This window comes from Syngnathoides biaculeatus, chromosome 8, assembly GCF_019802595.1.
Source record: "Syngnathoides biaculeatus isolate LvHL_M chromosome 8, ASM1980259v1, whole genome shotgun sequence".
NCBI lineage: Eukaryota > Metazoa > Chordata > Actinopteri > Syngnathiformes > Syngnathidae > Syngnathoides > Syngnathoides biaculeatus.
In genome coordinates this window covers 13441271-13466543 of record NC_084647.1, presented here as the reverse complement: position 1 = coordinate 13466543, position 25273 = coordinate 13441271, and the positions used below count along the sequence as shown (strand labels likewise).

The window sequence follows — 25273 nt, the reverse complement described above, 5'->3', positions numbered from 1 at the left end:
TAAGAAGCTTATGTGGGGTTTAAGGGAAGGCAGTTGTAATTATAGATTTCACCTAACTTATAGAGCACATTTTCCTCAAAAGGCCACAAATGCATGGAGTGCAAAGTCACATTTATTGAGAATCAAAATCATAACTCAGTCGCATGTTTTTGGTCGCACCTCATTAACAGGCTAACAGAAAACCCAATCAGTCAGTCTGAATCAAATTGAATCATTAGAGCAGTCAGCACGGCGGAAGAAATGTGCGAGGGCAATGACCCATTCAAGAGGTGTGTGTGTGTACATGTAGCGGTTGTAATGCCTGTGTGCCTGCGTTCGGACCCTTACCCAGCACAATGAGGTTGACTTGGCTCCAGTGGTACTTCCCCCCAGTCTTGACCTTGCAGTAGTACTCCCCAGAGTCAGTCAGCAGCAGGTCACTGATCAGCAGGGAGACGTCGCCACCCAGGTACTCCCCGGCAAAGGACAAGCGGCTGGCATCGGTGCCCTCATTAGTGTACACGTGGCCGCCGAAGAACGTAATGATCTAGAAGAGAAACACATCAGAGGCTGCCATTAATGTTGCTTAGCCAACTGTGCTCAAACCTTCGAAACCAAATTTAGCTAAGTGGTCCCCAGCCACTGGCCCAACGACATTAAGCCCACAGATTAAATTTCCTCATTTTAATTTTTTCTTGCACTTACAGTGAAGAAAATAAGTATTTGAACACCCTGCTAAATTGCAAGTTCTCCCACTTAGAAATCATGGAGGGGCGTGAAATTTTCATCGTAGGTGCATGCACGCTGTGAGAGATGATCTAAAAACAAGAATCCAGAAATTACAATGTATGATTTTTTTTTATGGATGATTTATATGTGTGATACCCATGTAAATAAGTATTTGAACACCTGAGAAAACCAATGTTAATATTTGGTACAGTAGCCTTTGTTTACAATTACAGAGGTCAAACGTTTCCTGTAGTTGTTCACCATGTTTGCATACACTGCAGGAGGGATTTCGGCCGACTCCTCCATACAGACCTTTTCTAGATCAGACAGGTTTCTGGGCTGTCGCGGAGAAACACAGAGTTTCAGCTCCCTCTAAAGATTTTCTATTGGGTTTAGGTCTGAAAACTTGCTAGGCCATGCCAGAACCTTGATATGGTTCTTACGGAGCCACTCCTTGGTTTTCCTGGCTGTGTGCTTCGGGTCACAGTCATGTTGAAAGACCCAGCCACGACCCATCTTCAATCCTCTAACCGAGGGAAAGAGGTTGTTCCCCAAAATCTCAATACATGGCCGCGGTCATCCTCTCCTTAATAGAGTGCAGTCGTCCAGTCCCATGTGCAGAAAAACACCCCCAAAGCATGATGCTACCACCCACATGCTTTACAGTAGGGATGGCGTTCTTGGGATGGAATTCATCATTCACCTTTCTCCAAAAATGGTCAGTGGAATTATGACCAAAATTCCATTTTGGTTCATCTGAGCACAAAACCTTCACCCATGACTCCTCTGTATCATCCAAATGGTCATTGGCGAACTTAAAATGGGCCTTGACATGTGCTGTTTTAAGCCAGGGAACCTTCCTTGCCATGCATGATTTCAAACCGTGACGTCTTAGTGTATTACCGACAGTCACCTTGGGAACGGTGGTCCCAGCTCTCTTCAGGTCATTAACTAAGTCCTGTCATATAGTCCTGGGCTGATTCCTTACCACTCTAAGGATCATTGAGACCGCACGAGGTGATATCTTCCGTGGGGTTCCACTCCGAATGAGATTTACCGTCATGTTTAGCTTCTTCCATTTTCTAATGATTGCTGCCATTCACATTGTCTCTCAGTGCAGAAATATCTAACTTGCAGTTACAGCCAACTAGTTATGTAAAATTTTCATTATCCAATGTGATGTACATTTTCACGGAACAGCCAAATTGACTAAATAATAAAAAAGTATTCTGATACTGAGATTATTTTTATCCCGAGTGGAAAAGACGGGATGTTAACAGCGTTTATAAAATGTCTGACTTATTCCATTCCCACATCCAGAGAATCCTTTTACAACTAAGTATAAAATTAAAATGACCTTTTTATTTAATGCACTCACTTGGTGTGTGTGTGTTTCCTGCCAATTTTTATTTGAATTAAAAACCCTGAGTTAGTAAAAATAGAGAAGCGGTACAGTGGTTAGTAAAAATGGTAAAAGTAGAAAATTAGTATTAATAGTGGCTCAGATGAACAATTCCTCATGAGATTTGAATAGAAGTAAAACAAAAAAAAAAAAGAACAGTTTTTTGTAAGGGTGTAAATAGCATTTGGGCGCTATAATCTGGATCAGATGGCAAGCGTTTGCTTGTGTGTGTAACATCTTCCCAAAATAAACAAAGCAACATTAATACAGTATGACTAAAAGTGTCGTTGTTATGCTTTCAGAACTGAACTGTTATACAGTTCAAAGTTGGGGCTGTTGAAAAGAAAAGCGATGAGTTCTTTCTCTGCATCTCTATCTACCGTATATCTGTGAGCCTCTGTCTGGCTGCATGCATGCTCACAAATACAAACACAGCTGTCACAGTGGCCCATTACTCAGGGCGAATGAGAGCCTGCAGATGGGGCCCGCTAAGTGCTGGTGCCACAGCGCATCACTGGTGACCAAACAGGCGCCACCTGCCGTGACCACAGGTGACGAACTGACCCCTACATCCACCAAATCCACCCCCCCCCCAAAAAAAAAAGTCAGGCTCGTCGCATGAATGGTCATTGACAATACTGTACATTACAGTGCTACAGTCCCACAAAAACAAAATGTATCATCTGTCACGGTCTCCATTTTCTGAGCCGATTATCCTCACTAGGGTTCTGGGAGTACTGGAGCCTATCCCAGCTATCGAGTAAGAGGCGGGGTACACCCTCAACTGGTTATCGGGTAATCGCAGGGAACATATAAAAAAAAAAAAAGCAACCAACAGACTCTCATCGACACCTAAAGGCAATTTAGAGTCTTCAATGAAGCTAACATGCATGTTTTTGGGATGTGGGAGGAAACCAGAGTGCCCGGAGAAGGCACGAGGATAACATGTAAACTCCACAGGGCCGAGCTGGGGATTTGAACCCCAGTCCCCAGAACTGTGAGGCAGACTCTCTAACCAGACGCTGCCAAGATAGACATACCCACACAACATGGGTGTGCCCTTGGAGATGCACTTGCTAAATGAGACCTCGGTGTCAGAAAGTTTGCGTCGGAAGGCAGAGTGTAAATTTAACACCTACTGGGACTATTACCAAACAGTTGATTAGATACAGATGTAAAAACGAAAAACGAAAAAAAGATCGAGATCTTTTAATGAATTTTATTCGGTTCTGAAGGTGTACCTGATATTGTGATCGGGGACCCTATTTTAGTGATGACAGCTTGACCTAGAACCTGCGGTCTGGCCTCTCATGGATCTGAACAAACGTTGCCTACACAATAGCTGAGAGGGGCTTAATGTTGCAAGACGCACACTCTCTCTCTGACAGTACAAAAGAATGATTTATTCATTGGGCTACAGGCGCACTCTCTTCAACCTAATCAAATTTTCAGATGTTTGATTTTAATTAATGGCGCCTTCAATGTTATCTTCCCGTTAAATATTCATTGCATTGTAGCGGCCCACCCCCTCTGAATCATGAAAGCTTCAGACAGATGCTCCCTTCCCTTCTTCCCGTCCTCTTCCTGCTCTTTTCTGTGTCGCTGTGTTGCACTCCCATGTGCTAACGCACCAGGACACAAACAAACGACTTCCAAATGGAGAATATAAGATATCACTTTCCTCTACCAGACAGCTAGTGAGATTTGACACGCAGATGCTATGTTCATTTTGTCTCAACAAAGTTTATAACCCTACGACGGAGAAAGTTTGTTCCAAGGGACACTGGCAAAAAACATTTCTGTATCGTATGATATAATTGAGAGGAAGGAATTGAATTAGCTGGGAAAAGTACACCTCTATGGAGATTTATTGCACTTTTATTGCAACATTTTTGAGTGTATTGGCACATCCATATTGGCTGATAATCTCAGAAGTGATGTCACGAGTGTGCCAACTTGCCAGTTTCCTCATAGGCAATGCTTATTTGAAAAATGAAAATAAAAAATTAAGTACCTTATTTTCCGCACTATGAGGTTCACCGCATTATAAGGCCCAGCTTCAATGAATGGCCAATTTTAAAACATTTTTCCATGTATAAGGCGCAGCGGATTATAAGGCGCATAGAATAGACGCTACAGTAGAGGCTGGGGTTACGTTGTACGTTACATGTGCATCCATTAGATGGAGCTGCACCAAAGGCTTTTGAGAAAATTAAAGGCTTTTAGGTGCGTCTTATAGTGTGGAAAATACGGTACATACATAAAGCAACATTTTGTAGGATTAAATAAAAATAACACTTGGCATTGCGTCGTATGCCATTTACATGGAGGTGCTGTACATGAATGGAATAGTAGCTTTTATATTCCTGGCGATCGTTGACAATCAAAAATGCAAGCTTTGAAGATTAAGGTCGGCAGATGAAGGCCACATTTACAACTACATTGCATGGAGACTGTTTACTTATACACCTGAGCAACTTCACCCTAAAATTGAAGTCAAGCTCATGGTCACAATGACGGTAACGCCGCCAATGTGCTGCAAGGGCCAAATTCCTATTAAAAGCATGACAAAGCACTGATGTCTACGTAATCAGGCGCTTCCAGCCTCATAGCGGCAAGTTAACGCAATGCATAGATTTCAACTTTGCGTGAAAACACAACATGGCATTGCATCTTCCTCATGTGAAGGAGGATGTTGCTTTGTCAGCCTATTTGGGCGTGTTGTAATGTGGCCTAAAGACTATCATGAGTGTAGAATGTGTCGTGTATTATTTAATTTATAATGTCAGCAACAGATCAAGTTTTGCAGCACAAGACAAAATGTCCAACAACAACGTAATTGAAATTACTGCCTGCAGACAGCATTTGGATGGGTTGGAACAGTTGCCGGAAGGTGTCTGGTGTTCTATGCTAGAAATTAAATGGAGCTTCTTTTGAAGCCATTTATCCTCAATGTTCTTTACATAATGTCGTTTCTGTCTTGTATTAAATGTATATCTCTATCGTTCTGCATATAATAATTCAGATTGCTAATGTACATTCATGATACGGACATTATTATCCTTCAGTTTCTCACCATACACTGTATAATAAACTGTAATCACTTCCATTTTAGTTATAAGCATGTTCGCATTATTTTGGGTGCGATTATGAGCTCAAATGCAAATGTGCCAGTACTAAAAAAAAAAGGATGATTGCACTCATTTTGACAACAGTAAAAGATAATAAACATCTCTTCTCACCACTTTCTGTTTGGAGTTTGGTTTCTGCAGGAGCCACTCAATATCAATCGAGCCGGATGATTGGAACTGGTGGTGGCATGGCAATGTGGCGTTGTCCCCGACTACCTTCTTCATCTCGGTCTGGGCACCTCCTGACAGCGGACTGAGGAGGACTGGGGGTAGAGAAAGAAACCGAAGAGACAAATGTCATTGAGCGCCGACCGAACTGAAGACATGTGACGGATGTTGTAAATTAGATAAAGAAGCCTGCAGTGAGAGGAAAGAAACAGACTTGGGAGCACAGATCAACGATTGTCTGGGAGATGAAATGTGGAAAAAGATGACAAAGTGGAATTGTTTTTCGATTCTCTTGTAAGTAGTGTTGCAACAAAAAGGTATAATTTCATTTTATTTTTCTATTGCCGTTCACTGAAATGTTATCAACTTCAACATACAGTTCTAACCTCCCAAAAGGCAAGGTCAAAAGATAAAAATCAAGCCAGTGAGTGGAAGAGACTACAGGAGTACATGGCTCTGAGGTCCAATTCTGAATTTGAGCACAATTTTTAGGAACAATATAATGTCACATTTGAATAAAAAAACATCTAACCCATCTCATGAATAATAAGATCATTGTTCTACAGGGATTTTCAACTGGCGATTTTCAATTTGAGTCACCGACCCATCGAGGGTGTGTCGCGGACAGGTAGTCAAAAAAAAAAAAAAAAAATTCATTGGTTGCTCTGTTTATGACAATCTCGTTTTTTACTTTAATACAACAAAGGTGTACAAACCATTCATCATTTCATTTTGGGGGGGCTTTTTGCCAACACTAATACATACATGCTATCACTTGCTCTCAAAATGCCGACCCTCGTGAGGATAAGCGGTGAAGAAAATGGATGGATGGATATTATGGAGAAAAAAACCCTCAATCACAAAAGACTACATGAATGAATGAATTAGCCAAAGATCCAAATAACTGATGATCATTGCGCTAATTGCTTTCCAAGAATCATCAACAAAAACACTTGAACTCCATCATATTGTATGACAGCTCCTATCTACATTTATGATATAACTTTAGCTCCCGTGCTCATCTGACATCAGCCTGACATCTGAATAACACATGGCCGAAATAAAACTGCAAAATCTTCTTCCCTGTTAATTTGATAAAATCTTAGGACTACATTAAACCTAAGTCCTAAATAAATAACAAAACAAACCCCAGGCCACTCTGTTAAGTGCTCACGTTGCAGTAAACAAAATAATAAAAAAACACATATAGCTATAACTACATGATTGGGTGTGTGTTTTTAACGAGTGACTCAGGGCAGGGACTGTCGCATCCCAAGTCTCTGAAAGGGGAGCAGCGGTTCAAATACACCAGAGTACATTGGACCCCATGGTGGGCTTGAGTGGAATTAGCCAGGGGCGTCACGGAGGTTTTTAAAAGTTGTGTGCGCGCAATCCTGAGGATTTGTCCCATTGCTGAGAATAGTGGACTCCCACCACCTGCTTCAAACATGAAAATACTGCAGAGCTCCAGCGGGCTTGCACACTAAAATGTGTCCAGATATTTTTGGCCCTTCAACATTTAACTTAACTACCTGCTTTTAATTTAATTGCGGTGTGACTCAACAGCTTGTGGGGTTTGTAAGCTCTGAAAATAACATTATCCAGCCTCGCTCACGATCATTCGGTCCCACGTTGTATATCTTGTCTATATTATTCATTATAATGCTGAATAATCGTCCCTCCTGCTTTCAACTTTGTGCTACGTCTTTAACATTTTGCTCTGTGGACCGAACTCCTTACAAAGCACGAAGATGCAGACCCCTTTTCTCTTTTGCTTTGTCCCCATTTCTGCACCAAAAGTTGTAAAAGTGAGCGGAGTTCAACAAATCCATGTTTCCATGAAGCACATCCTCTTTTTCCCCATGGTACAATTTGGGATCGAGCTTCTTTTGCTGGACGGTTTTATTGGCGGTAACTCGAGAATTGCACAAGCTTGGGAATTGTGACAGGATTGTGGCACAATAGCGTGGGTTCAACTTGTCACTAAAGTCAAAGAATGAAGATATCACACTTCTTACAGAGATGCTGCACCTACTGTCACTCGAGAAAGGAAAGCGCTCGGTGTAAATGTGTTTATACTGTCAAATGTTATGGCGAGAGACAATGTGGTCCGAGACTGCATCAGCGCCAAGTGGGCACCTGTCCACTGGTTTCCCGGTCCATCCTAACACAGCAGGTCCTTCCGAGCGGTCCCACAAGTGAGCTCTGGGCCAATGAAAATGTCAGCCCAGGGCTGTGAAGCCAAAGTGTCAGCGCTGACGCAGGACACAAAAGGGAAAGAGCAGCCGTCCATAAACAGCTTTTTCAAGCATGCGCGTGCCATCATTTGCCTGCTTTCAGCAGTTCTTTGAGTTTTGTTGCATCTCTGTTTCTTTTTTTCCCCCCAGTACAGTCACTGTCAAGTCAGATGAAAAGAGAAAGAATACTTGACAGCATAGACATTTTTTTTTGTCTCCCTTTGACAGGAACTGTTTTTGATGTCCTGCTGTTATTGGACCTTTAAATCACCAGTCAGCAGAAAAATATGGGACATTGATTACCAGTGGAGATGTCTACGACTTTTTGATGCATTGTCATTCCTCTTTCAGGTTCCAATGTTTCAAGGATTTGGATTCATGAGTGTTTGGTGGCTTAAACTTCACGGGAGAGGTTAATGGTTGGTGGTGGGTCTTGATGCTATGTCCAATGTCTTCCCTTGACTCCTCAGTCTCTGGAATCACTCAAGCATGTCAGATACTCAGTGCAAAATCCTGCAGTGTGCCAAAGGGTTGATAAGAGCCCTCTGTGCGCCCTTTTCACCTCCCACCTCCTTCTCAACTGCTCCGACTGTAGGCTCTGTAAATCCGGAAGTCTCCCAGTAGATATGGCACGGTTGACCAGATAGAGTGGGGGGAGGGGGGCACTCTAATCTTTTTCAAGCACAACACACTATAAAACAATTTCCCTGAACCGACTTTTCAACAGTCCCACAAACAAGGAAGGTAAAGACAGCCCCTTCGTGATCATGTAAAAATTATATTGGCCACCCGTAACATTAACAGGCTTGCAAAATCCAACACAATTCACAATCTGTATCGAAACGTATGATTTTCATGGCTGTCCAGTTTTGTCGAAAACTGTGGAACTCCCTATCTTTTCTTCTTTGAGCGATCATTTGCACGATTAGTTGTTACTACCTGCTCTGCGTTGGACCCTTCTGCGCCTGCGCACATCGACTGCTGTGGTGAACTACGCCACCCTCGCGAGGACAAACTGTTCCTGCTCATTTGCATTGCCTACGTGACAGAAATGACATTGTACAGTATGTAGTGATGAGGCCTCTGCGAGCCATATGCAACATCAACAGAGCCAGATATGGCTCGTGAGCCATAGGTTTTCAACCCCTAGCCTACAATATCTTGCAAAATTAAAACAAACCATTATCCAGATCTGGGGACGTCCTCAAAACTGTTAGTGGAAAAACTGGTGAAGTAGCTTAGTTGCATAATTAGAAGCTGACAAAGTAACACTGAAGAAAACAAACAGAATGAAAACATAGCCTCCTTGATGTCCATGATAGAGGCAATAAGTACCTCTCTGACAGCAAATAGAGAGGGAGAGAATTTTTGATTCAGCCCTTAAATTGGCTCTCATTAGACTGCGGAGGTGCACGTTGTAAAATATCCACATAGTGTTGATGCCGAAAATGGTTTGTGACAGAAAGAAATCACACTATTTGTCAGAGTGAGAAATGAGGGGGGTTTGGTTGGTACGTAATCACCTCTCTCCAGTTTGCCAGTTATTTATGGTGGGGAGGGGTGTGTTTGTGACCGACGCCACGCTGCCAAAATAAGCTCGCTTCGATGGGAGTTTGTTCGCTTTTTCATAGTGTACGCAGCTGGGACATTTGGACTGCTGGACTGCATCATTTATGTCAACAACAACTGATACTGAATTTCCCCATTGTGGCATCTTTGCACACACAGTATATCAAAGTATGACAGCTTTCGAAACAGCAATCACTTGGAAAGCTACAGTAAAATCCATTGCAACCACAAAAGCATTCAGTAGAACACAGATCTCGAACAAGATTGAAATAACATGTTTAAAACAAACATCGTTAAAAAAAAAGTATTACATGTTACAGAAGTGCAATTGTATTCATTGTGAAAAAAAAAGGGGGTTTATGCACTAAGCATGAAATAAAAGGTTTTACAAACTGAAAATATCCCACCTCACCCCACAAGATTACTGTAGTTTACGGGCTATAAGTGGCGACTTTTTTCACATCCTTTCAACCCTGCGGTATATGTGGTGATGCGGCTAATTTGCGCATTTTTTTCCCAACGGCCACAAGGGGGCACTTGAACGGAAAAGGTAAGAGGGAGACCGGTGGTATATATGTGCCAAGGAAGGGGCTTTTACTGGTCCGGCCCCGTTAGCGTTGCGCTAGCGTGTTACTGCCATGTCTCAGTGATTTTTACCAGTAGGTTTTTTTTTTCCAACCAGCCCCGTTAGCTTGGTGGCGCTAGCGTTAGCGTTAACACGGCGGCGCTAGTGTTAAACTCTCTGTGTACCGTTTTTGTAAATATCTCGTGTTTCAATGTGGGTTTCAATGTGGGCACTTGCGGCTTTTACACAGATGTTTATGTGTAATCCTGCTAATCTAATCTACAAAACCGAATTAAAAAAATGCAGAAACCAACCAAGAGGGGTCAAAACTGTAATACACAACACTATAAAAGAGTTTAAAGCCAGATGTAATGTAGTCAGAGTCATGTTCATAAATTCTCACGCCTTCATCAGATTCCACGAGGACAAGTAAAAGGTCAACTAAAAGGATACGGATATGTTGCGGGAGGGAGTTAAATGTTGAAGAGAGTTGTGACCTAGTTGGTTCCACGTCCTGAGCTATGTCTATGGCTGAGCTTTGCGCTGCCATTCGAGTCCGAGGTTTGGACGTCCCTGCAGCACGACGGGAAACTACTCTAGCATGTCATGATTAACAAAAGAAAAACGGGGTTCAAACACAAGGTCTGCAAAGAGAAAGAGAGAGTGGAATGGACACAAAGGGTGAAAAAAAGGGAGGAACCGACTTCTATGAATAGGCCCTAGGGGGAGTTGTGCTCCAGTAAATCTGCCTCAAAGAGCCCTGCAATCTTATTATAGTGTGACCAGAGAGACAGACAGACAGACGGAATGACGGGGCAGGCCTGGATCTTTCACACTGCCTAAAGTCAAGCCTCATATCCTCTCAGTCAGCACAGAGGGGATGCGGCCCTCGCCATCTCCAATGCTCGTGACCTCTGGTGCGCTCGTCTCGTACATCAAAGAGGGTGAGCTGTGCAGGACGGGACGGGAGGGGAGGAGGACGGATGGTGCAATGCCTGACTCGCTGCAGACCTTTTGAAAGTCACAAGTGTGGAGGGAAAATTCCACCATCACAAAGGGAGTATTTCGACACAGGTTAGCAAATACACAAAAAGGAGAATGGGGCGAGGGCTTCATGCGTGACAACACTTACGGAGGGGGTGAACATGTCAGAAAGACACTTCCCGCTGATCTGCATAATGGAAACGTTGGGGTAAAATCAGCGCCTTTGCTATTGTACTCCGTGAGTTCGACTGCAGCTGTCACAGTCACACTTGCACGACTCACTCACTTTCCCCTTCTCCTTCCAACAGCACCTTTATGCTTGTTAGGAAAGGGAAGACATTTGTAAAGGCTGCCTTTATCAAAAGTCAAGCATGACCTAAATTAGAGATTCAAAGGGCAAACATTAGGGCCTATAAATACCACCATCGTGGCTGCAAGTTACATCTTACATTATTCTCTCTCTCTCTCTCTCTCTCGTTATCTTCGCGGGATTTCAGACAGTGTTGCTTGAAAGGCAGAAAAGTCTTTAGATGTCTCAGCAGACAGCAGGCTGCCTCCAGTTGTTACTCCGCAGTGCAAAAACAACCCGCATGCTCATTCTGTAAGACTTCTCCCATTTCATCCGGGCTCTGCTTTTATTAATTATCGCTTCTAAATGGCTAATTGTTTTAAACGTACTCTGTTACTGTGCATCATTTAAATACATAGATGTTTTGCATGCAGTCCACTAGTTGCTTTAGAAATTGACTCTTTCATTGGCTCAGGTCTTAAAATCTGCCCGACACTAGGTCAGCAATAGTTGTACAAAACTATACGGACGTTATCGTCATGTTCTTGGGACTATAGTGAAGCCTCTGAGGCTGAAGTAGAATTTCAAGTAAAATGTTTTTGTCATTGCGATAATTTAGGTGGAGATTTTCAGAATTTTTCTATAACAAGTGTGAATCACAACTTATCTTTTCTTACCTTATTTTCAGAAAGAAATCTCACAAGTCTCATGACGTAATTACTTTCTTCTTTTTCTTTTGGGTTGTCCCGATTAGGGGTCGCCACAGCGTGTCATCTTTTTCCATCTAAGCCTATCTCATGCATCCTCCTCTCTCACACCAACTGTCCTCATGTCTTCCCTCACAACATCAATCCACCTTTTCTTTGGTCTTCCTCTCTCTCTTTTGCCTGGCAGCTCCACCCTCAGCACCCTTTTACCAATATACTCCCTCTCCCGCCTCTGAACATGTCCAAACCACCGAAGTCTTCTTTCTCTAACCTTGTCTCCAAAACATCCATCTTTGGCTGTCCCTCTAATCAGCTCATTTCTAAACCTATCCCACCTGTTTACACCAAGCGAGAACCTCAGCATCTTCATTTCTGCTACCTCCAGTTCTGCTTCCTGTCATTTCTTCAGAGCCACCGTCTCTAAACCGTACATCATGGCCGGCCTCACCACTGTTTTATAAACTTTGCCCTTCATTCTAGCGGATACTCTGTCACATAGACGTGACATGACGTAATTGCTTTATTTTCTTTAAACACTGCATTATAAAAGCTGCCGATCAAACCTAGGAGTATACTCAGATGAGTCCCTTTTTGACCCTGCCGATACACGTAACCACGTTGGACTCACAGTCTGAGTCACAGTTCCTCCATTTTCCACTGTCAAAATGGAACAAGTATGTTTCCAAGTTTCCAAGAAGTCAAATGTCAAGGGTATAAAGTACCATCAAGGATCTCACCACGCAAGGTTACAATTTAGACAATTTTCAAATTATACATGTGAGAGAGAGATATGAAAGATGTGAAAAAATACCTTCCAAGTGCAGGCTTTACCCCTCATATTAACCTTAGCCCACACATTTCTGAGAGGTGTGATTGGAGTGGAAAAGAAGGAATGCAATCATTCTCAAGATAATCCCTTGAAATGGGAGGAAAGGGGTGCAGGTGAAAGGGAAAAGACAAGACAGACCACTGGGAAAGGGGGGAAAAAGGCGGCGACGAAAAACCTCAGAGGCCTGAATAATGTTGTTCATCTTGTGCATTCATTAGCATTGCTGAAATGTTGCACGAGAAGGACGCCATCCCATCGGCGCGTTCCCAAACCGGAGACAAAATTAGTTCCACGACAGCCATTTTTATTCCGCCCCAAGTATTCAGCTTTTTTTCTCTTTGCATATTAGGGGAGCAGGAATAATATGGCGAGGGGAAGTTAATTACACCATTGCCCATAGGATGGAAGGGCAGTAAAAGTTGCTTACAGTGCAATCCACAATGTATCAGCGCAGTATCTGCTGGAACCTTCCACACCCTTGGGTGTAGCTGTCCATAATGCAACAGCAGCTCCATTAATCTTCTGCTTTTAGTTTTTTTCCCCCTCCCTTCTTTTGCCTAAGCGTTTATTTAAATGGTCCAAAAACAGAATTGAGAACCATTTTAGGAAAACAACACTGTTTCTTTGATTCTACAGAACCTTTAATCATTTGAATTCAAGCTATTTTGTTGGATGTGACTTTAGTGATTTAAAAAAAATATATATTTCTTTCATGCTGACTTTACTCAATACTTTGATGTTTAGTACAACAACACTATCTTAACTAGCTAAATTATTTGGCGGAACAGCTGATGTAAAAATCTGAAGTGAAGCCATTTTTGAACCATTTTTACCAACCTGAATTGGTAATAACAATAAATGGGATTCATTCATTTTCAGATAAAAATGGTAATAAAAAAGTAGTAGAAGAAAATGTCACAATATCACAAGCATAAAAGAATACATTTAATTCGCTGAAGTATGTTCTTTTAAAGAAAAAAATGGATTGGATTTTTTTCACAGAAGAGGGACTTTTTCTCAAAATATTACCATTATTCTCATTAAATGCATTAAAGTGCCATCTTTATTTTTGTCATGCTACAACGTCTTTTAATTTAAGCAAATTTATTGTACCCCCCCCCCACTTTCTTCATTTCTTCTTTTGGTGGTTTCTTTAGAATTCAAACACCTTTCCCACACATTTCCATCTAATTAGTTAAAATACATGTAAACTTTTGATTGTACTGACCATTGTGGTCACACTGGCCACAATCACATCAGTTTAAATCTTTGTGTCACGCTATTCTTCCTCCCGTCAATGTGTCTGCATGATTGGCAAGCTCTCAAGCGGTCCATTTTCCAGCAGATAACGTGCCTCACTTTCATGAAGCACTGATGCCGACCTTCTTTTTTTATGCATTTCTGCAGTAATAGGCGGCCTAAACCCGACGCCACATCTGCTTATTTGATGTGTTTCACGATGAGTCTGAGACAATGGAAAAGCATGGAATCTCCTGTATGTCACACATGAAACTATGAAAATATTTTTACCTATTAAAGCTAAAAAAAACCCATATATACATATATATGTTTTTACAAATGAAACAGACTTTGGTATGTGTTAAAGAGCGGAGAATAATAATAATATGCGCTTCGTTTCAAATCAGCTATTTTTACCAAAACATATCCATATCCCATGAAAGGAATATTTTTAAGACATATATCAAATGTGGTTTCCCTTTCCCAACAGAACATTCCTGCTCGGTGTATTTTCTGTATTCCTAAGTATTCAATGAGGCTTTGTCCCACAGCTGAGCTTATTTTTCGGTCTGAGTGGCATGAAGTTATTTTTGTTGGCGAGGGTCGAAGAATAAAGGAAAATATTCGTCACGTTGCTGTTGCAGGAACAAAAGCCACAGTGTGCAACTTTTAAACTCAGAGAAAAGTTGCCCTTTTGCAGAATTATCATTTTTTTTTGTTCGCCCATATTTGCCTAACAGATGGTACAGTGCAAAGCAGAGTGAACAGTATTCATTAAGAGAGCTTTGCCTGCTGCTGATCATCTTAAATGTATCCTGTTGGGCGTCGGTATATATTTTTGTACATTAGCAAAGTGCTGCTGGTGAGATGCGGGACAGATGGCTTGATCTCAACTTCCGTACTCACAAGAGCTCATGCAAACAACTTTCCTCCTCAGGTAAAGTGGAGATCATGACGTGAGGCAGCTTCTTGATACACCCCCCCCCCCCTCCTTCCCACACACAATTTATGCCTTCTAATCAGAATTTGTGGCTGGCAAGCGTGAGAGTGAAACCCTCTCACATTGTTGGCACACAGAGACATGGGCACTGACCTCAGAGGATCAATACTGAATAAGCTTTTGCGCTGCCAAGTCCGTTTTGCTGCAATATGCAATTTTGTTTTTCTTTTTGTCTATTAGGTTGAAAATCGAGCTGACTAGGTGTAAGACCACAGGAAGTGGAAGGTTGCGTTTTCACCCACATTCCCGCTTGTGATGGTTGCTTCACAGTTTCGGGAGATAAATGAAAGGTTTGAATTCTCACCACCTCATGTGCTATGAAGGTAATAAATCCCTGATTTATGACGTGGAACACAATACTCCATTTTGAGTGGAGTCGAACAGCCTACCTAAAGACCACAGAAGACTACATTTGGTAAAACATAATGAACAAGAAGTGCAATAGCAGGCAGAGTGCTTGTCACACTTGTAGGTATCCTCATAAAAACCTGCCCTACTATAATAACGAGAACCACAGCCAGTCAAGTAGCCGAAACGTGACCCCATTTATGGTCTTTGCATCTGTTGAATGTAGCCCATTTGTCCTGAGCTGGACTAAAATCACAGGTTTCCAAAATACTTTTGTTCATGACATATATTGTCATCATTTTGACAAGTATGTCAAACTTGGACAATATAAAGTTAGTTGCAAAACTGACCGACACAATTTTTTTGGGAGATGCATGTGTTACATTTGACAACCATTCTTCTCCAGCCCTTCTCGTCTCTTTCCACACATGGATACAATTCCATTATTGATGTCAGTGTGATTATTTTTCATCGTCCAATGAAAAACATACATCCCCAATCAATTTTGTGATGTTTCATTTCAACTGAAAATCCTCCCCCTAAAATAATACTGTCCATCTGTTTCATTTGACAGCAACAATCATTCTTCTTCACGTCTTCGAAAACATGGATATGATTCCGTTACATAGGTCGGTGCGATTATTCGTCACTCTCCAATATCTGAGTTGACCTGGGCTTGGACAGTGAAGCCTATCTCAGCTGAATCTCTAATTCACTTCCCTGCATCCAAGCGAGAGAAGGAACAGAATACGGCAGAGCAGCTCCCATGTTGAACATTTCAGCGGCTAATTGAAAACAGACGGGACGCCGACTCCCCCTCTCCATCCGCCCAGCTCTGCCGCTCTCCGCATCAATGACATATTAACGACGTCATCCATTTAATGGCACACATGACGTTTCATATCACTAAATCAGTAAGGGGGGGCGGGGGTAATAACAACATAGCCTTTCGCAGGAATATGAATATTCTTTTGTTACAGCTGTGCCAGACTGCAGCTGTGGAGGACAAAGAGCTAACCAATCTATCTGGGAAGAACCGAATGATGGGTGTACCATTTCCCCAGAGGTGAGCGGATGCCATGTGTGTTTTGGCAGCAGTGTACTGAGAGACGTTGGCTGGTGGGCCAGCTGACACGGTGGAAGTGCCTACGTGATGGCTATGGAGGTCAAACTAGGCGGCGAAGCTTCCAGGAAAGGCATCACCTTGACTCATTTAGGAGGGCTAATGGAACCAAACACCAGCTGTCCTTTTGTGTAGCCCATTCACGTCAGACACTCGTTTATTCACCTGCAAGACGTATGGGGAACAAATATAGATCACAAGGGGAGTGTGATGTATCTTGTGAATTGCAGAGAGGAAGTACAGGTGACTGAATGAGACTTTTATAATTCCCTCAGAAGCTTTGATTCTTGAGCAATTCATTAAAAAAAATTGAAATCTTACATATTGGAGGCATGGTGGACTGCTAGTTAGCACATCGACCTCACCATTCTGAGGACCGGAGTGCAAATCGCTGCGTTGCCTGTGTGGAGTTTGCATACTCTCCCCGTCACTGCGTGGGTTTACACCGGGTACTCCAGTTTCTGACCAAACTCCAAAAATATGATAGGTGTCATAAGTGTGAATATTAATTGTTAGTTAATAGTTAGTTAATTGGTTGTCCATATGTGCCCCGCGACTGACAGGTAACCAGTTTAAGGTGTACTGTGCCGCTCAACCGAAGATAGCTGGGATTAGTTTCAGCACTCATGGGATGCTTGTGAGGATGAGCGGATAAATGGAAGGATGGCTTTTACACATGACCAGTTTTGATCTTTTTGAAAGAATGAGTTAAACACACTATTTGCTGAGGATAGGGACGGAGCCCTGTCATGAATACAGAAAAATTGTGAGTAATAGATCCCTGCAATTATGTTTATGATGGACCTCCATATTCTGAGCCGTTTATCGTCGCAAGGGTCACGGGAGTGCTGGAGTCAATCCCAGCTGTCATCAGGCAGGAGGCAGCGTACACCCTGAACTGGTGGCCAGCCAATTGCAGGGCACATGGAGACAGACAGCAGGCGCACTCACAATCACACCTAGGGGCAATTTAGAGTCTTCAATGAATGCATATTTTTGGGATGTGGGATGAAACTGGAGTGCCCGAAGAAAACCCATGCAGGCAGCGGAAGAAACTTGCAAACTCCACACAGGCGGGGCCGGGATTTGAATCCCAGTCCTTAAAAATGTGAAGTGAAAACAATTTAATAACATTTAAAGTTCATCTTAAAATATTAGGCTTCAAAATAAATGGCTTACAGATTATTTGATTGCTGTTTAAATTGTTTGCTTATTTACAATTATTGTTCAAAAACTCACATCTTTGTTTTTATTGAATTCTTAAGGCCCTAAGAGGCCAGAAGATAGAAGCAAAAAGCGATAGTTCACAGCATTATTAGATTTGCATTGGAATGCATTTCTTCATTATTTTCACATTTCTTTCACCAAAACAATTGTGGAATTCGAAATTTAAGACATTTACATTGAATGGATTGGTAGTCTTCAGAAAACAATGCTATAATCACAGATAAAAGAGACTGCTGAATAATCACTGGCAGGCAGGGGTTGCCCAGTACATTTGTTAATCAGTGCATATGTAGTTAATGTGATTATTTTTTTTTCTTATCCTCAGTAGAATAAACTCACACTTCCAGAGAGAATGACAAACTCCTCCAAACATATACGCTTGGCCTTTGAGCACTCGTAGCACGTGTGCACACACACTAGCACACACATCTCCAGAGTCTCGAAAAGGAATGTCCACAAGGCCTCATCGCAAGGGCGGAGAGAAGATTGAAACCAGATGAACAAAGTTCTGACACAGCCTGCTCACAGGACCCATATTTCACTCCCCAAAGCCTGATTAAAATGAGGCGAGGCACGAGCTGGGCCAGGGCGGCGTATTGTGGCTCTGAGAAGGACAATTGCTCGCAGTGACACCACCGGTAAAGAGGAAACAGGCCAAAGGTCGCACCTTGACTCTGCGCAATTTGTTCACGCTGTTCGAGTTGCGGTTTCCTCAGTAGAGCAAAGCTCTCATACGACAGCAGCAAACAAACTCCCTTAGATTTCAACTGGATGTTTCAAGGAAGAATTTGAGCTATTCATTTTGAGGCTAGAACAGCAGAGAAAATATAATTAGGACGCTAATCTGGAAACAGTTAAATGAAGAACAAAAGAAAATGAGGGCAAACCGCAAGAAGAGAGAAATGACAGGCGTTGTTGCATTCCACATACAGCAGCCCAAACTTTTACTATTACACACAAAGTCAATTTTTTTTGTGGTTGTGTCACTCAAAATTATGATTCCATGTTTCATTCATAGGTTAACCTCATTTGAGCTTCATCAAAGATTATATTTAATTTTGAAATGAGTGTTTACATTTCCATGTGTAACACTTCACACTGAGTGTGTGTGTGTATTAAACCAACGGTCCAGCCTGTGCCAGCAATTAGATGCGGTCGGCTAAAGCGGGCGCAAATCTACACCAACTTTCCGCCACCAAATTGTCGCACCTCATCTTTCAGGAGACACCATCGCAGTTTCGGAATCCCCAACCTGGTGTAGACCGGTCTTCCGAATTGACAAATAAATGCAGCCAAGCTCTGCATTTGCACAAAAATCAAGATCTACAGACATTTGCACCTAGTCATCGATGCACAGCTAACAAAAAAGACCCCAAAACATTAATACATTTCAAACTGTGTCAAAACAATATTAATAACACTGTTGAACCACATCTCATTCATCTCGCAGGTGTAGCTATTAAAGTTGTTTGTGAATATACTTTACATTAATACATCAATATAAATATATTATTTTCTCCATTGTGGCTATAAGCAGACGAAAAGACGTCCCGACGGTAAAGGAAGACAAAATGACTCCTTTCTGCCTGAACTTATTAGCGGGCTCATCAGACGCGTGGCATCTTGCCATGGATGGTGTCACATGGTGAGGTGTGTGGTGAGAGTGTGTGCGCTGGCGGGAGCGTCATTTGCGCAGTTTGGACATGTATTTAGGGACAAGCCTGGAGGGAGTCTGGCTACTTCGAGTGCGTTAAGCCTAACACATGTGCAAGTGTGACTGAGTGATTAGTGGCGTGTTCATTGACTGTCGGCGTGCCGTCTGTCGCGCGCGAGGACTCCATACCGCTTGGCCTGCTTGCAGCTGGTCCGTCCCGCACGCGCCGCGGTGCCAAACATGCTCCCAAGCTCCATCGCTTTGACATTTTCGTTATTTTACAAACATAAGGAGTTATGGTATGCCTGCTAAGGCACACAAGTAAATAAGTGCCAACCCATTCCAATTTATAGTCATGTTTAATCTTTGTATCGGTCCGTTGTGGTTAAGAGGGAGCTAAGTCGAAAGCCGAAGCTCTCAATTTACCAGTCGATCTATGTTCCTACCCTCACCTATGGGCACGAGCTGTGGGTCGTGACTGAAAGAACAAGATACAAGTGGCCGAAATGAGTTTCCTCCGCAGGGTGTCCGGGCTCTCCCTTAGAGTAAGAAGCTCGGTCATCAGGGAGGGCTCAGTGTCGAGCCGATGCTCCTTCGCATTGAGAGGAGCCAGATGAGGTGGCTGGGGCATCTGATTCGGATTCCTCCCGGACGCCTCCCTGGTGAGGTGTTCCAGGCGTGTCCCACCGGAAAGAGACCCCAAGGACGACCCAGGAAATGCTGGAGAGACTATGTCCCTTGTTTGGCTTGGGAACGCATCGGGATCCCTCTGAAAGAGCTGGAAGAAGTGGCTGGAGAAGGGAAGTCTGAGTATCCCTGCTGAAGCTACTTCCCCCGCGACCCGACCCGGAAAAGCGGTAGATAACAGATGGATGGATGGAGTTGTGGTATGCCTGCAAAGGCACACAAGTAAATAAGAGCCAGCCCATTCCAATTTATAGTAATGTTTAATCTGCATCGACGTGGTCAATGAGAGGTTAATCTTAGTAAATGTGTGCTAAATGGCCTGTTTTGACATCATCTCACAAGATGTAGACGAGTTAATTAAAAGTGAAATTAAAAGGAGGTATTTATCTTGTGGAGAGCAGTGTTCTGCCGTAGCGCATGACTTCAAAGTAACCTGTGGGATCAGTTGTGGTTTTCTAGTAATGAAAGGCCTTATCAAAACAAGTATGAGCACAATTGCTTTGTCCACAAACTGACTAATTACATTTAAGCAAAGCTAAATTATAACAGCATACATCACATCTGAGCATGAGAACATGAGACCCCTTCCAGTGAAACGCACGAACACTCTTACGCCATCATGTCATCAGCCACGATGTACGGGTTAGAAGCAGTGGCACTGGAAAGACGACAGGAAGCAGAGCTGGAAGTGGCGGAAATGAAGACGCTGAAGTTTGCTCTAGGAGTGAGCAGGTTGGATAGGTTTAGAAATTAGCTCATCAGAGGGGTGGCAGAGGTTAGATGTTCTGGAGAAGAAGAAAAAAAAAAAAAAATCACACAGAACAAACGATTCTTTGGACAGGTCCAGGGAAGAGATAGTGAGTATATTGGTAGACGGACGACGAGGATGTAGCTGCCGGTCAAGAGAGCGAAGAGGACTACATATTTGATACTGACTAATGCCAAGGGCGGCCAGTTTGATACAAACTTCTGGAATAAGACGTTTGCTTAAATGACTTGGTGTGAAAATATCTTCTCATTGTTGTATTACCTGCTAGCTGCACAAACGTGATGGTTAGGTCGTAGGTTGCAATACTGACCTCTGAACTAATCGATTAAAGAAATAAAACAAAGATAGTCATTTCCAAATGAAAGTTTGATTTGAAAACAAAAAATACAAACAATAAAACTGAGTGCTAACTCACTGCTGAGCTATTTTTAGAACAGCCCCGCGTGCTACTCATTGGTTCTTGGGGACACCAGCTTGGTAACTTGTGATTTAATTTGAAATGTTAATTGGTAAGGATTCATAAACCATGTATAAGCCCAGAGGCTTTTTTTCCACAAGAGTAGGCTTCTGTAAAGTGTTACTGAGCTGATTTTATTAGCGTTGCTTTAGTTATGTATTTATTTGTCCAGTGATTGGGTGGTGATCAGTTTAGAGTGTATCCCACCTTTCCCCCAAAGTCATCTGAGACAGATTCCAGCTCACCTGCAACCTTTGCGAACATAAACAGAACAGCGCTCAGGAAAATAGACAGATGGATAGTTCATTTCTAATGTCATTGTAGCTACTGTGATGATTAAGCCTGTTACACTAAATAATGACAGTTTTATAAACAGTTAACACTAAAATTAACCTCATGGAAAAATGGTTTCATAGTGTGCTTTTTGGAGTTGTGTTAAGTCAACTGATAATCTTTCAATAAAGCTACAACGAATTAACTCTACTGGGTGTTGTGGATGTAAAGGGGCCCACCATAAAAGAGAAACATATCTTGATGTAAAAGAAGTTCCCCAATGATATGACTTAAAGTAAGTGGAAGGGCATAAAAGTTGAGGCGGTGGAAACATTCGGAGATTAATTCAGACGGTGACAGAACCTTTCAGCTTCATCCGGCCATTCCAAAATGATTTAAACACAGTACACAGAATGATGTAGGATTTGCATCAAGAAGACTTATGCTTTGAAATGTGTAATGTGAATGTACAAGAATGCTCCGTGTGCACACAAGGAGGCAAAGTAGCTGCGCAAGTAGCCTGCTCGCTGGCTGCCCTGTGGGCACCACTGGCGGCTGAGGCCTCCCTCCAGATGAATCATAAACAACTCCCTTGGCCTCTGTGACTTAATCCCCTGTGACATCGCCACAGGGAAACGGTGAAAACGAGAGACGGGAGAGAGAGGAAAACAAGGCCGATGCTAACTTTCAAGTGAATTAAACATTAGAATGAATGTGTATGAGGTGTATCTGCGGATATGTCACGGAGGTGAGGTCGTAATTTAACAGATGATAGCATATGGTTGCAGGGGTGGATTTTTGGGCTTTAATTTTGGCCCTAATAAAAACAGGATTCACTTCATCTCATGCTCTACCTCCACGCCTCGTCTTTTTGTTCATGTGTGCATTATGTAAATGGGGCTTTTCATTTAAATATGGCTACACAGCTTGAATTTGTGTAATAGACAAGGGGTGGCAGCTAAGGCCATCATCAAAATAGCGCTTCTTCAAGGCAACAGTGAGCGTACCCTGAAGAAAGCAACTAATTAATTTATTTTTGGAAGCAAGAATCTGGAATCTTCTGGTTAGACATGCTATATTTTATCCTTCGGGCTTCTTCAGTACATAGGCAACACCTCCTTCTTTGGGGGGGGGGGGTGTAAAAAAAAAAAAAAGGATATCATTGAGCAGGAGTAGGCAGTTTACTCGAACCAAGCCAAGGTGCTGGATTTGTGCTCTCTGAAAGTTTCTAAACTGATTTGCTGGCACATTTTCCAACTTGTGCTGATACAAGGAGCTTTGTGTTTGAGATTAATGAAAGATGTTTTGCTCTTTGGCATTTTAGATCCCACGCAAAGGTTAAAAACAGCCCCCGACCAGCGAAAGGTTTACGTGGCGTGCCGCCGACAAGGTTCTGCTCACTACAAGAAACAATTCTCTTTTTTAGGTTATGATATATTTTTTTTTTTGTCGTTGTTGTTCTGATTTTTTTCCAATTACATCTGTCTCTGTATTTCTGCTGGAGACGAGGTTCATTTCAGTCTGTACAATAAAAGCCACCTGATGAAATATTGGTCTGTATAAAGCATTTTACTATTTCTGCTGGTGGCTGCAAAGTTTTTGCCCATTCATGTGTTAAATTGGAAATGTTTTTTTTTATATTTACTTTATGTATTTATTAATAGTCCTGCAATGCAACTACATTTGATAATGGACTGAGCCAACATAATACTGTAAATGATCCAAATGTACATAAAACGTAATTTCAAAGTGCAAATGCACACACAAAAGGTCAAAATATTTGGACACACTTTGTTCCTTTCCTTAATGCCAAACATCCATCCATCCATTTTCTTTTGCCGCTTATCCTCATCAGGGTTGCGGGCAGTGCTGGAGCCTATCCCAGCTGTCAACGGGCAGGAGGCGGGGTACATTCTGAACTGGTTGCCAGCCAATCACAGGACACATAGAAGCAAACATCCACACTCACAATCACACTTAGGAGCAATTTAGAGTAGAGTTTAATGTTGCATGTTTTTGGAATGTGGGAGGATACGGGAGTGCCCAGAGAAAACCCACACAGGGGGGTCCGGGATCGAACCAGGGACATCAGAACTGTGAGACTAATGCTTTCCAGCTGACCCACCGTGCCGCCCATGCCAAACATAATTTTTGAAAATATGCCCAAGTCAACTTTGGTGAGTTCACCATGTTTTTCTTTCGGCTTGTCCATTGTAAATCATAATCACATACCATACCAATACCATCATATAATCACTACCATAATATAATCATACCAAATCTCCCAAACATAAAATGGATGGATGGGAATTCTTACAATTATTTACAAAATGTTTCTGCTATAATGTAGTTTCTTTCAAACTGCTCACAGCTGCAGCATATTGCATTTTCACAATGTGCTGCTTTCATTAAATTTTTAATTTATTTTTTGCAAAGAAATGCTTCTTATGACTAAGAAACGGTAAGCACAGACATACGACCCCCTACCGTGCTAGGATATAGCGGCTATGGCTGGGGCTCAATAAGAACAAACAGGTGTGTCTTCGGAATTCTCAATAACAATAGCATAAAAGAATGGTGTGGGATTAATCAGGATAGAACATGCAAACACGTGACGCCCGTGATGCCGGCGACACACAGTGTCCGCAGCCCGCTCGTCTGAGAATGCACAGTGCTGTGATACCACAGATGCCTGGAAGCATTCCTACATGATGACATCTATTCCTGTATGCAATATATGATACTTTTGATGATATTTTTCAAAATATAATTCCTTAGCATGGAATGGCCCTGATCTTATACAATTAGAATTTCTGGGAAAATAAGGCCTCTAAATTCACGCAAAATTTTGAACGGACCGGAAGTTACGAGAGGTTAAGTTACGTTAGCAAAGTTGTGTTTTTGAAGTTATTGCACACTGGTTTTACATTTACAGTGGACAATTAAAGTGGCACTTAACAGGCCCATAAAATGTCATCTAAATTCAACACGCCATAGCGAAGAGTAATATAAACAAGCGTGGTGAAATGGAATCGATGGAAATTAAAAAAAAAAAAAACACTACTGAATATCAAATCAGCCTTCAAAAACTTGATGCACATCTATTGGAATCAAAATAAATATAAATAAATAATATAATAATATAAAATAAAATACCTCTTCATGGCAGAGGTGATTGGGAAAAAAAGATAAAAATAAAAAAGCAGTGATGCAGTCCCGAGTTGAATGACAAAAGCAAATGTTTAGCAATCAACATTGTATATGTGTCTGTCTCAAAAGTAAATTTAGAATATACATCTATCCATTTTACGAGCCGCTTAGCCTCACAAGAGTCGCAAGAGTGCTGGGGCCAAAGCCAGCTGTCATCGGGCAGGAGGCGGGGTACACCCTGAACTGGTTGCCAGCCAATTGCAGGGCACATGGAGACAGAACAATCACACCTTAGAATATACACATAAATACAAATTATTTTAACACAACACCCCTTCTTTGCATTTTTTCCACTGTCAAGTCGATGGTCTAGACTAAACACAGCAGTCAAAATTCATTTGTAACGGTTTATTCTGCCCAGTGTAGCCAATCATGTAGAATTTCACCCTTGCTAGATTAGCCATTAACCAGTATGCTTAGTAAAGAGGTCAAAAGAAAGGTTTTCTTTGTCTTCTTGTTCATATTAATATTTTCAACAGGAATGGCTGCCTGTCAGTGATGAGGAGTGACACTTATGGCTCCGCATGAGAAGCCAGGCTAATAAGGAGATAACAGGAAAGGTTAAAATGGAGGGAGCCGGAGCAGCCTCTTATTCTCCGTGCATTTGTGTACAAACGCTAAACATAACAGTACAGTATGTCGTGTCCCGTTCCTATGAGCACATATATGTCCATAAATAAATGAATAAATACATACA

At 42.1% G+C, this 25273-nt stretch overlaps 1 protein-coding gene across 10 annotated transcripts in view; it reads right to left on the bottom strand.

The window, feature by feature from the left end:
* clmpb (CXADR like membrane protein b) overlaps positions 1-25273 on the bottom strand; it is a 72280-nt gene that overhangs the window by 9347 nt on the left and 37660 nt on the right. For 5 of the 10 annotated variants that reach the window (XM_061827365.1, XM_061827373.1, XM_061827363.1 and 2 more), the window contains 2 exons: positions 5353-5504; positions 328-526 (listed from right to left, as the gene is read on the bottom strand). In XM_061827365.1, coding sequence (XP_061683349.1) covers positions 328-526; positions 5353-5504 — 351 coding nt within the window. The other 5 variants (XM_061827367.1, XM_061827369.1, XM_061827372.1 and 2 more) reach the window with 5 other exon arrangements.